The following is a 13,725-nucleotide window of genomic DNA, read 5'->3' on the forward strand; positions in this document are numbered from 1 at the left end:
TGTTTTTATATTTTTATTTTCAATAAATGCAAAGAAATATGTTTTCCACAAAAACATAAACACAATTGCAGTTAATACAATATAATGTAATAAAATATTGATTTATTTTTCTTGGTAATGTAAAAACATATGTTTTCTACTAAAACATAAACGAGATGACAGTTAATACATTATATTGTATTTATATGTAAAGTTATTTTTTGTCAAACATTATAGGAGTTACATTTTATAGAATGAATATGTAATAAATTATGATTATGATTATTATTAAAGTGAAATAAAATATTATATTATCAATAATATTATTATATTGTGTGAATATGAAAATAGTTTATTTAAATTTAAGAGAAATGACAAATGTCGAATGAACAGAGCACCACTTGTGAGTTTTTTAGATCATAAGTTTAGAGGTGGATTGCGCCTACTAAAGGCAAAAATGAAGCTAAATTACACTCCAGACAGCAACCCTAGAAAAAAATCATGAGAAAATAGGACATTCAATTGATGAGTTGTATATCTACACTCTATGCTCTAGTGGAGCCTTCAGAAAGAAAGATGTTCAATGAAGTTTTAACAATCATATGATTTTCGAAATCTCCAAAGAGATCAGGCCAGTGTCATTTCAAATCTTCAATAGATAGACCTTCAACCTTACATCTATGAAAGCTACAAGATCTCACTATACCCTCCACGAAATCCAAAGATTCTAGAGGAGTTAACCCCTATAAAGCAAAAGAAAAAATGTGGTAAATTATTGCTGGATTTGGCTACAAAAGGGCTGACTTTTCTTAATTATCTTTTTCTCAAGATAAGTAACCAAAATAGCTTCATTGAGTTGTACATGTAGACCTTTCTTGATTATGGTTATTGTTAAAAAGAAATAAAATATTATATTGTCAATAATATTATTAGATTGAATGAATATGAAAATAGTATATTTAAGTTTAAGGAAAATGACACATGTTGAATGAATAGAGCACCATTTGTCTGTTTTTTAGATCATAAGTTTTGAGGAACCTTACTTTATTATATAAAATATACGCTATATCTGTAAGATAGCAAAATGTTAACGTAGCTCAATGGTTTAATGTCCTTTATTAGTCCAAAAGGTCTGCATTTTGATTCCCTTGAAATGCTGTTTTTCCTCCTCATTTTCTAGTGTTCAAAACGACATCGTTTTGATATAAAAGAAATTCTAACGAAAACTTAACTCTCTGATTGTTTGGTTGATGGAAACTTAACGACATGTCCTAAATGGTCAAGTTAAACTAAACTTTAAGATTTAAATAGTTTTGAAAGTTCATTTTGTCGTCCTAAATTTAAAAATTTGCGCTTTTTGATATTTTCCCGTTGTAAAGTTTCCATTTATTTATTTAGGAGGGTTTTATACGTGAGACCTTGGCTTAAATATAGTTTTTTTTTTTTGATTAATAAAAGAGAAATTTATTTTTGAACCGCAAAGTTTTTGTTTTCTTAAAAGTACGAATTTTAATTAGGAAAACATTTTTGTTTGGACACACATAAAAAAAAAACAGTTTTGGTTCGGTTGTGGGTTTGTTTTCAGATTTTATAATAGTGAAACCACACAATTAAGAAATTCATTTTACTTCTGTTTTGGTTTAATTTGGTTGGTTGCAGTTGTTTTGCACACCCTTTGGTTCTTTACAAAATTAGGCAAACTATACAATCAAGTCAGAATACTAGACCACGAGAGATCACCCTCGTTGTACTTGCGACTCGCCTTAAAAGTAGTAGAGTATATGTATATGAAACCTTAACAATACGTAAACTTAAGCATTTCTTGTGGTAATGTACCTCAGGATTGGCATTTTGCCAATGACTTTTCTTGTGTTATATCGATAAAGAAAAAGATTGTCCTGGATGGAAATAAAATGAAGAAACTAAATCCATCTCTTTTATTGTGTCTAACATCTAGATAAATTTGGACTTTATCCCCCATCCTATCCTCAAGTACTCTTATTCCAGGCAGTCTTTGTGTTATAACTTTGACTTCTTGGTTTAGAGAGCGGGAGATATGGACATCTCCAATATGTATTTTCATGAATACTACTATGTTATACATAGAGGGATATGAACATAGGTTTTTTTTTCCTCCAAGGCATTTTGAAACCGAACCACACCGACATTTTCATGCCCAGTGAAAGCTTGTAGTGTATATCTACCTCTCTGTTTATATCTCTCACATCTATTATTGATGTGCCTGCGTATGGGACCGCTCGCTTAGCTTCACCTTTGTCTCCTCCCATATATATCCCGGATCGAAAAATGGAGTGCGTAAAACCATTAAGACTCTGTGTTTCTATTATCATCTTGTTTATAAGAAAGTTACGAATCAATACTTAATTTATTTCACAATATTGATAGGATTCTGTCTGATTTTTTCAGAATTAGTTATATTTATTATATTTAACATAAATTACAAATATAAAAATAAATATCAATTTAAAATATATATGTATATATTTATAATATTGTTTTGAGAATCTCGTGGGTTCAAGTTTTAGTATTTTATATATATAAAATGAGTAGAAAAAAATTAGCTCTTATGAAAAAACAATATTAGAACAACATGAAAGATCCCACAGCTCGGAATTAGGAGCCACGTGAGTCACCATCAGAGCTGTCCAAAACAAATCTAATTTCATATTTCAGATTCTCCATATTATTTAATCTGAAACGATAATCTAAGCTATGAAAGCCGAAAATGTACAATTTCATATGTCAAAGACAAATTACATTGACTTCAACCTAGGTTAGATATATATTAAGTGACAAAAGAAATACTTGGCTGAGGCCTTTTAGGGATATTGAGGATACCAGAGTAGAAGAAACATATTATTATGCGATAAGATAATTTTTTTCTTATGAATTTATAAGGTATGCTAAACTAATATCTACGTAAGCAAAATAAAATAAAATAAAAAACTGATTATAAACTTTATTAGAGAGACCGCACGACAAGAATCCATACATGTAACATATAAGACTATATGGTGAAAAGAAACTAATAAAGAAGATTAGAAAACAAAAACAAAGAAGAAAAGAGTACGTTAACAGAGAGGAGATCGTTGAGGAACGCCTTTTCGCCGATTGATGCAAGCAGAAATATCGTCAGGATCCTCCGAAACTTCTTTATAACTATTAGCCGATTTAGCGCAAAGGCAAAAACCAGTCCTTTTTTTCCTCACGACATGGGTGGTGGTTGCGGCATAAGCAGCCGCCGCACCCGCATTGTTGTTATCCGAGGAAGCTGAGGACCAGCTCATGGACTCATCGCCGTCTACCACAGTTGATCGAGGAGTCTCGTAGGCCGCCACTTCATCATCTGTCAGTAAGTCTTGTGGGATGATGTAGTCAGGACCTAGGGTTAGAGTGTGGCATGGCTTGAGGAATGGGGTTATGTCCCTGTAACGTTTCATCACAAAGTCCACCTACATGTATATAAACCAAAACCTTTTATATAATCACATAGATTACTACATGCTCAAAAAGCTTAGATGTTATTCTGAGAACATGATATATTTATTACAAAGTGCAACATTGAAAAGATTTGAAAGTGTGGTGGTTTCTTAAAACACTTAGGGCCAAACCACTAGCTCAAATGATATGGGAGTATTTACAGTATTTATGCACCAAATTTACATAGTTCCAAGTTCCAATGGCAAGGTCAATGATAGACTTATTTATTAAAAAAGTTAGCCTCCCCTTTATAGAATTTCTTCATGTTTTTTTTTTTGTTAAATACATTAGTTCAGAAGGACAAGATTTCAAAATCGAGCCATATACGGGTTATTTAATAAATCCTTTTTTTTTTCTTGAGATTCTCATCTGCGGAAACTAACAAACTTTACGGGTTGAAAACATTTTAAAGGACAGCCAGGTTAGATAACTAAAAAAAAAGTGTGAATATTTTAACCAAAAGTAAAATAAAAAATGTTTTACGTTTGAAAAACAAAAATCAGGGTATTTGGTAGTATACTTGTTGTAGTATCCTGTTGATGTATTCGTATTTCTATTTGTGGACGAGTTAAAAGGGGAACATGTGTTTCTATCATAGAAACGAATCATCTATAAAGTTTAGACTATCACATAATTTAATTATTTTATATATATGCTAAGTGCGAATCATATAGTCAAGTAGAATTGAGTCAAATATTATGTAGAAGTAATATATAGTTAAGATGAAATAACCTTACAACCCAAGGAGCAATGGATATAAGGTTCTTGAAGACTTCGGTCACAAGAAGTGCAATAGTTGCCAGCTCCTTTGAATTGTCTATTTTGTGGTCTCTTCTTGATGAACACCACTTTTGCACTATTTATTGTATAAGCCTATCCACAATTCAACACCCAATCCATTTATATACATATATAGATATGAGATAATACATATATGTATAATAGATTACTTACTTGAACGTTAGAGCAGTCGATGAGTTTCTGAAGATCTTCAAGCCGAACAACGTCGTGATACACATAACGGCGAACTTGAAGGAGTCTATGGAATCTATGAGAGGGTACACAGTGAGGGCAGAGACTGGTGCAACAATCAAGACAACACACGTTCCTCTCGTTCTTCTTCGCCGTCTCATGGTATGGACATCCCACGAAGAACTTCTCTGCGTATAGCGCATCCAACCATGCCGGTTTCTGAATTCCCTACCAAATGATTTACAAAATCTCTAAAATATTTATCTCATAAACAATCTTAAATAAGTAAATAAAACTTCATACCATAATTCAACTGTTTCCTACATCCACCATTAAATCTATAATTAAGTACCAAGGAGCCAAGATGAGGATAAAGGGTACAAATATAAGGAATTCGGTACGATGATTGAGGTAATTTCACTACTTAAGATGGTATAGAATTGAAGAAGTAGTAACCTACCATGAGGACTCAACTGAAAGTCAGCTTTGGGAGATGGAAACTTTTGGCCACTACTCACTACAAAGAGTAATATTAGGAAGAGAAAAAGGATTCTTTAGGGGAGTACTTGATGATAGGATTTATGGAGGATCACAAGGGAGAGAGAAAGAGAGAAAAAAAAAACTTATATTTGATTATTCCTCGGAGATATAACTCTTTTACACATTTTAAATATCATATAAACTTGGTTGTTGTTTATTAGTGTTGGTGAGATGAGAGATAGAGGGAAGAAAAAGAGAGAGAAAGTGAGGAACGTGGGAGCTGTTTCCGTGTCTCCTACTTTAAACATATATTTATTGGGTCATCTCCTTGGCTTAAGAGCTTAATTAGGTTAAACCCTCCGTGAAGAAGAGTCTCTAGTAGCCATCACCAATTTTAATTCCTTATTTCTTCCTCTTATGATCTACCAAATACAAGAGAGAAGGATAGATGTGTTAAGACTCATATTGGTGTTCATTAACCAATTGAGGAAGATACAAAACTAGTATAAACTATTAAGTATCATCGGTCCAAGCATTGTGAATAGAATAGTAATGTATGCTTTGTTAGAAAATAGTTACATAGGCTTGTTGTAGATATTTATATAAGGTTAGTGATTCTTAAATTTAGACATAATAGATTAAATAAACAATGGATATGGATTGACTAGTCAAATTATTGCCTAGTAATACATTACAATAAGTAGTGTTCCAAGTAGAAGCTATGCAATGCAACCTACTTGGGCTAAAGATAAAAATGAACGCGACAAATTTTCGTAATGCAATCCTTACACCCTTTAATTACCGATAGAAATGTTATCTACTAAAAACTCATATATTTTGGTTGAACCAATTTTTAGATTCGTGGAAACTTATACACCGTCAAATTCTTGATGTCGTGGTATTAGTACTAAAAACTTATTTTATGCTTTATTATATAATATTTCAGTCTAATAGGAGTAGAAATGTACAGAGCATATGGTTAATCATAATGGTAGTAATTTATTAATTACAATACCCAAGAAGAAAACATCAAGAAAAAGATTCTTCTGTCTTACGCCAACTTGTTCTATTTAAATGTCATAAACGTCTAAATGGTACCGGTAAAAAAAAAAACAATTAAAATGGTACTTCTTGTTATGGCAGATAATTATATTTTATACGTCACCGTATTAATGTATGTTTATATATTAGCTGTTTAATCAAATTAAGGAATACTACCTTGCAATTTACATTAAAGTTTATCTTACAAATCTTACATCTTCTACTAAATTTTGTTGAAAATTTCAATTCTGCATAAAACAACCGCCAATTATAATTAAACATGCAATGATTTGTATAATTTTAACTTTTGTTTCCGTTTTGGGTAAAATATGTTTGATACAAATTTTTTTAACTTGTTTTATAATTTTTGAAAAATATTTGGGTTTACTTATAGAGGTGAATTCTTTTATTCACCTCCTTTTTCTCTAACCAATCAGAATCTTCCACCAAATAAAAAATATATAAACTCATTTAACTGTAAAATTAACAATAATGATTTTATTATATTTTCTTATTTTTTATTTTAAATAAATACAAATATAAACTTTAAATTCCATAAAAATTTAAAAATATTTCTTTTTTTTAAATGAATCATCATATCAAAAATATATTCCTCAACATGTCCGTCAACATCTACTTAACAATTTTAAAGTACATATTTGCTCATTTGTATGGATATGTTTTTTTTTATTTACTATATCTTAACTTTTTATTTTTGGATAAGAAAATCAAATATGATGTTTAATGCTAATATAAAACATTTGAGCTAATTTCCTAAAACTTCTCTACAAACATAAATATATGATTCTCATTTCACTTTTATTTGATCTTATATTTATATTATTTTGAATTATAATAAAATATTTATTGTTAATAAAATTTTAGATTGTTTCTGGATATATTGTGATTCAAAAGTTTTTAAACAGATATATATTACTCAATCAATGAAATATATTTTTTATGTATAATCTAAAATATAACAAAATTAAATCATTAAAAAAAATTTAATCGATTAAGAAACATTTGCTCATTTATTGTGGGTCGGGTTATAATAAAATGATGCAAAAACAAAGCAAAAATGTTTTTACAAAACCAAATAATATGGAAAACCATATAAAAGATAAAATAATAATGGACAAAAATATTGAAAACTAACCAATAAGAAGCCATACACAATCAATCATAATTTTATAATAAATAACAACAAAAAGTATTATATACAACAATTAATCGGTTTTTTAAAAAGAAGAAATTATTAATCCTGCAGTGTATATTGAATTATATATTTTTAAAATAAAAGTATTATTAAAAAGAAAAATAAGAATATGATGTTTATTTTTAAGGGACGGGATTATATGGTAAGACGGGTTTGGATCGAGGTTAATACATGACAATATATCACAGATAAAATCTTAAAATTAACAATCAAAACACAATTATACAATCTTAAATACGATTTAGTTATAAAAAATCTACCAGGAGTGTAATCAAATTCAAACATAAGTTTCTACCAATAAAACATAAAAAATAAATAATACACCAATGTCATAAGTTTATAACAAAAAAGTATATATATTTATTTCACGGTGTATTTCATACTTATTAATTACTGTCCCAACTATTACCAACAACAAAAATACATTTGTAACATCTTGTTTTATAGATAAAATAATTTATTAAATGGCGACACAAAATGCGATTTTGGGACGGTTACTTTATCATCTTCTTCTCGTCGGTTGGACGACGGTTTCCATCACTTTCGCCGGCGTAGTGGGTGGTTTCTTTTCCACCACTTCTCTGGTTTTCATCCACGTTCGGATCCACGATCTGGCGTGATGCTTCATCAACGGTTGCGTTTATGTGCCTATTTATTGGCAGATCTGCAATTCGACAAATCTCTACAATTTTCAATATCATCTCTGCAAATTTCTATCCTCTTCGCTTCTATCAAAATCTCTCAAAAATTGGTGACAATTTGCGTCGGGCTGTCCAAGACCTCAATTTGGGTGTGAATGACGAACCCATTGCTTTACCTGAAGACATTGTGAACCAAGCTGTCGCAGAAAACCGTTTCATCCTTTTTCGGGCGTCCTGTGATTCCAAGGCGACAAAACCTCCGTTCAATCATCGCTTCTATGCCGCGAATCTGGGGTAAAACCGGACTTGTTCACAGCCGCATAGTGGAGGGTCGGGATTTTCAATTCATTTTCCCAAATGAAGAATCCTTGGAATCAGTTTTGTGTCGAGGTCTGTGGGCTTTCAATGATCAAATGCTGATTCTTCAACGATGGGAGCCCTTGTTGCCGCTCCTCAATTTCATTCCTTTCTGGACCCAAATCAGAGGCATTCCATTCCAATTTCTCAACTGTGGCGTCGTCGAGCACATCGGACGGGCCCTGGGACAAGTGCTGAAAATTGATTTTGATGTAGAGGCTGTGGCGCGGGTGGATTTTGTTCGTGTTCTCGTACATTGGGACATCACTATTTCCGTAAGGTTTCAGAGGAAGTTCCAATTCACTGCGGGTGTTAACACACTTTTCCGGTTCAGATATGAAAGGCTTCGAGGCTTTTCTGAGGTTTGTGGGATGCTGACCCATGACTCAGGGGCCTGTGTTATCGTGAATGGGGGAGAAGAACAAGATGATGATGACGATGAGGATGACCAGGCTCCGCAAGGGCGTAATCAAGGAGTGGTTATTAGAGAGATTAATGATGATGAAGATTTGGAGGGTTTGGAACATGTTGCTGTTAATGTCCAAAACCAGGATGCTGTAAACCAAGATGACAACAATGGTCCGGTTGAGGATGCTGAAGCTGATCTTGCAGATATTGATCCTAACCATGATGCTCTCTTACAATCTGCAAACTCTACAATGTTTCAGGAGGAAGGGAATGCTGGTGGTGAGCTCTTTAACCCTTTTCCATCTTCTGCTAATGACTGCCTTGATATCTCAGGAACCCCTCATTATAATTCTCTACCACCTTGTGCCTACCCTCTGGCTATCATGGACTCTGAGTGTGTGATCAACTTGGCTCCTGACACTACCACAGATCGTGTCAAACGTAAGCGTGACGACGAAGACAACTCTATGGAGATAAAAATTGAGGCGACTGAATCCATGTCTGCGATGAATCAAGACGGATCCCATATGCAAACCATGGAGACCTCCCTACCGTCAACCCGTAAGCGTAACGATTTGGACCTTGGTGTAGGCACAAGCCAGCTGGCGAATATTGTACGGGAGAACAACGATGATAGCATTGAAGTTGATGCAACCACAGTGAGAGGCGCGCTGGGCCCTGAACCACCACTTCCAACATGAGGACAACCTGCTGGAACTGTCGAGGTTTAGGCATTGACCACATAGTTCGACGCTTTAAGGAGATATCTCGACGATATCTCCCGGACATCATATGCCTTTCAGCAACCAAGCAGCAGGATGACGACATTCGGGATAAAGCTTGTGAACTAGGATTTCCCTTTTATGTAACTGTTCCACCTGTAGGTCTTAATGGTGGCTTAGTACTCCTTTGGAAGCAGTCTGTAGATCTTTCAGTTTTATTTCAATCCCCTAATCTTGTAGATTGCCTTGTTCGAAGTAATGAATCATCTTTCTACATTTCCTTTGTGTATGGGCATCCCAATCTAAGCTATAGAAATGATCTTTGGGAGAGAATAGAGAGGATTGGAATTAATAGAAGGAACAGCCCTTGGCTAATCATGGGGGACTTCAATGAACTCCTAGGCAATAACGAGAAAAGGGGAGGAAGGGTAAGACCAGAGGCTAGTTTCCAGGATTTTAGAAGGATGGTTAGGAATTGTGACTTTACAGGCCTAAAACAGATAGGAGATAGATTCTCTTGGGTTGGGCAACGAGGAGATCACCTAGTCACCTGCTGCTTGGACCGCACTATGGCAAATACAGAATGGCACAACAATTATCCCGCTTCAGAAACTGAGTTCCTTGAGCTGGGTGAATCAGACCATCGTCCATTGGTCTCTTACGTCTCTGATACAGTGGAAGACCAAAGAGGCTGTTTTCGTTATGATACCCGTTTTCTGCATAAGGATGGGTTTAAAGACTCAGTCTTAAGAGGTTGGCATGGTGGTATTAGACAGAGTGAGACGGACATCCCCTTTACAGACAGAATTACTAGATGCTGGAGACAAATATCACGCTAGAAAAGGGGTCACAAAACCAACGCTAAAGAAAGAATCAGGACACTCCGATATAAACTGGATAAGGCGGCTACTTCAAGTTTGTCAACTACAGTAGAAAGAAATAATTTGAAGAGAGAACTCAATCAACCTTACATTGATGAAGAGATTTTCTGGAAACTCAAAAGCAGAAACTCTTGGGCTCATGAAGGAGACAGGAATACGAAATGCTTCCATTCAGTGATGAAAGCAAGGAAAGCACGGAACAGAATCCTCTCTACTGAAGACAGCGATGGTTTTGTTCACAGAGGTGATGCAGCTATTGCGGATGTCGCAGTCAACTACTTTCATGATCTGTTTCAATCCTCAAACCGTTCAGATGCACTTCAAGCAGATGTTTTTCAGGATTTTCCAAAACGAGTCACACATGAAATGAATATGCAACTTACACAAAGGGTGACTCAAGAAGAAATTAAGGAAGTTGTTTATAGCATTGGTCTTCATAGAGCTCCGGGTCCCGACGGTTTTTCAGCAGCTTTCTATCATCATTTCTGGAGTGAGATTAGCCCTGCAGTTTTGAAGGAAGTGGAACTATTTTTTGAAGAAGGGAATCTGGATAAGATACATAACCATACAAATCTCTGTCTCATTCCAAAAACAGAAGCTCCTGTGAGTATGGTGGAGTTCAGACCTATTGCGCTTTGCAACGTCAGTTATAAGATTATTTCAAAGATCTTGGTTAACAGTCTTAAGAAGCACTTATCAAGCATAATCTCTGACTACCAAGCGGCTTTCATCCCTGGGAGGATGATCACTGACAACAACATCATAGCCCATGAGATTTTCCACGCTCTAAAGGTCAGAAAACGACAGTCTAAATCTTACATGGCTTTGAAAACAAATATTGCCAAAGCCTATGATCGTTTAGAATGGAAATTTCTGGAAACAACAATGTTGCATATGGGTTTTGATAGCAAATGGGTACAGTGGATCATGAAGTGTGTTACTACAGTGAGTTTTTCTGTTCTTATCAATGGATCTCCAAGAGGGATGATCATTCCAGGAAGAGGTATACGCCAAGGCGATCCCATGTCACCATATCTCTTTATCTTATGCGCAGAAGTTCTCTCTCATATGATGAAACAAGCGGAGGCTAAGAGATTACTTCAAGGGCTGAAAATCTGCGATCAAGGTCCAGCGATCACTCATCTTTTATTTTCCGCTGACTCCCTATTTTTCACGTTAGCAAATGACAAGTCCTGCAAAGCAATCAAAGAGATCCTTAACTGATATGAACAAATTTTGGGACATGCAGTTAACTTGAGGAAATCGGCGATTTCTTTTGGAAGCAGGGTCAAAGCTCAAGTTAAAACTCGCATGAGACACATTCTGGGAATTCACAATGAAGGAGGTGGGGGCAAGTATTTGGGGCTACCTCAGGAGGTCACAAGGAAAAAAGCAGAAATGTTTAAGTACATTGTCGATAAGGTTAGGGAGAAAACGCAAGGCTGGAGTAAGAAATTTCTTTCTTCTGGAGGTAAAGAGGTCCTTCTAAAATTTGTAGCTCTAGCCTTACCGTATACTCAATGAACATTTTCAAGTTGCCAAGAGAAGTTTGCGAAGAGATAAATGGGATACTAGCAAAATTCTGGTGGAGTAATGGTGAAGATAAAAAGGGAATGCATTGGTTTGCTTGGAAAAGAATGGGACTGTCAAAGAAGGAGAGAGGTATGGGCTTCAGAGACATTGAGAATTTTAATCTTGCTTTATGAGGTAAGCAGGTTTGGCGAATAATGCAGAAACCAGACTGCCTCATGGCAAGGATGTTAAAAAGACGATATTTCAATGATACAAATATCCTCAATGCTACGCAAAAAAGGCACGCCTCCTTTATTTGGAAATCTTTGCTTCAGGGGCGCGACCTAATCAAAAGAGGACTACGGATTGTTGTTGGTAATGGCTCTACTGTAAATGCTTGGGTGGACCCGTGGCTGCCTGTTAATCTACCGTGCCCTCCACGAGCAAGAAACAACCCTCCGGAAATTATTCTGTTATCGGATTGGATTCAAACACCTGGGAATAGTTGGAATGAAGCCACCATCAGAGAGATGGTGATTGAGGAAGATGCCAACCTGATTATGTCAATTAAGCTATGCTCTACCGCAACTCAAGATATGTTGGGCTGGCATTATACCAAAGATGGACTATATTCAGTTAAATCTGCATATTGGTTAGCAAATCAATTGTACCTAGATCACACCATTCAGCCGCCACCAAGAGACAATGCGATCAAAGCAAAAATCTGGAAACTAGACACTGCTCCTAAGATTAAACACTACATATGGAAATTCTGTTCTGGGGCTTTGGCTACGGGTGCCAATCTGCGACGACGACATATTAATGATCAGTCAATCTGCCACCAGTGCTGCCAGGAGGAAGAATCAACTACACATCTGTTTTTTGATTGTTATTATGCTCAACAGGTTTGGAGAGCATCAGGGATTCCTAATCATGCGGTAATCACCGCTAGTGGGTCGATGGAATCAAAATTGGAGGCTATTCTATTGGGTAATCTAGGCAAAAACAATCTGCAACTCTTTCACTTAGCTCTCTGGATTCTCTAGCGACTATGGAAGAGCAGGAGCCTGCTTGTCTTTGAACAAAAGCACTTGGCTTGGCTGAATACTTTGGAGAGAGCTAAGCATGACGTCGAAGGTTGGAATAGTGCGCAAGATTATATCAAGAGCTTTCAACAATACGGGGGGCAGGAAACACATAATACAAGGAATCAAACACAAGCTGAGTGGGTGAGACCACCAACCGGATGGGTAAAATGCAATTATGATGGGTCTTATAATCCTCTCACGCAAGCATCAAAGGCGGGTTGGGTACTTAGAGATGATGAAGGAACCTACAGAGGTGCAGGACAAGCAGTGGGGGTTTCAACCAATAGTGCTTTGGAAAGTGAATTTCAGGCTTTGATAATGGCTATGCAACATACGTGGAGTCAAGGGTATCGTCGAGTCATTTTTGAAGGAGACTGTAAACGTGTGGAAGAGCTTATGAACAACAAAACTATCAGCTTTGGGAGTTTTAATTGGATTCGTGAAGGAAAGGCTTGGCAAAATCGATTCTCGGAAGTTACTTTCACTTGGACCTCGAGATCAACTAATCAACCAGCGGATATTCTTGCAACAACAAGACTTCCTAACAACAGTTTATTTCAATATCATTTTTATATTCCCTCATTTTTAACAAATGCTCTGCATTGTAATCACTTTCAATTTCATTAATGGAAGCAGTCGTTAAAAAAAAAACATCTTGTTTTAGGAAATAAAATGTTGCATGAGGAGAGCTTAAAATAATTGATTTAGCCATTTACTGTTATCATCTTTTCGGTCAAAAATCATAAGAGAATCTACACTTAAACGTACTTGAGTTGAAACGATTTCATGATTGGTGATCTATTGGAAGTGATTGTCGATAGCGTGTGAATGAGAACAAAACATGGAAATAAATCACATGATTATTTTTAAGGGCGGCAAACAAGTCTTTAAAATCTCTGGAAGTAGCGTTTTGGCCGTCGGAAAAGA

The 13,725-nt window shown here is 35.3% G+C and overlaps 1 protein-coding gene and 1 pseudogene across 4 annotated transcripts; one reads left to right on the forward strand and one right to left on the reverse strand.

The window, feature by feature from the left end:
• Positions 1-2,876: 2,876 nt before the first annotated feature.
• Positions 2,877-5,196, reverse strand: AT2G12646 (PLATZ transcription factor family protein). Of its 3 annotated transcripts, none has more exons than NM_001036275.3 (4): positions 4,913-5,196; positions 4,435-4,680; positions 4,213-4,353; positions 2,877-3,452 (listed from the first exon to the last, which is right to left on the reverse strand). In NM_001036275.3, the coding sequence occupies exons 1-4, from the start codon at positions 4,913-4,915 to the stop codon at positions 3,072-3,074; spliced, it is 771 nt and encodes a 256-aa protein (NP_001031352.1). In that variant the 5' UTR covers positions 4,916-5,196; the 3' UTR covers positions 2,877-3,071. The 3 variants fall into 3 exon arrangements, with proteins under 3 accessions (NP_001031352.1, NP_001324568.1, NP_001324567.1); NM_001335383.1 differs by having other exon boundaries at positions 2,935-3,452; positions 4,435-4,671; positions 4,756-5,078; NM_001335382.1 differs by having other exon boundaries at positions 2,935-3,452; positions 4,756-5,078.
• Positions 5,197-7,936: 2,740 nt separating this feature from the next.
• AT2G12650 lies at positions 7,937-13,425 on the forward strand (annotated as a pseudogene; the record flags this gene model as incomplete). The annotated part of the gene is made up of 1 exon: positions 7,937-13,425.
• Between the last annotated feature and the right edge of the window lie 300 nt (positions 13,426-13,725).

The sequence above is a fragment of the Arabidopsis thaliana genome, chromosome 2 (assembly GCF_000001735.4).
Source record: "Arabidopsis thaliana chromosome 2, partial sequence".
In the NCBI taxonomy this organism is placed as follows: Eukaryota; Viridiplantae; Streptophyta; class Magnoliopsida; order Brassicales; family Brassicaceae; genus Arabidopsis; species Arabidopsis thaliana.

What these genes read in the sequence shown, in the direction of transcription:
- AT2G12646 (NM_001036275.3), bottom strand. An exon ending in TCGACTGCTCTAACGTTCAA is followed by an intron (nt 4,354 to 4,434) that starts GTAAGTAATCTA and finishes AATTGTGGATAG; the next exon opens with GCTTATACAATAAATAGTGC. An exon ending in ATTGCTCCTTGGGTTGTAAG is followed by an intron (nt 3,453 to 4,212) that starts GTTATTTCATCT and finishes ATATACATGTAG; the next exon opens with GTGGACTTTGTGATGAAACG.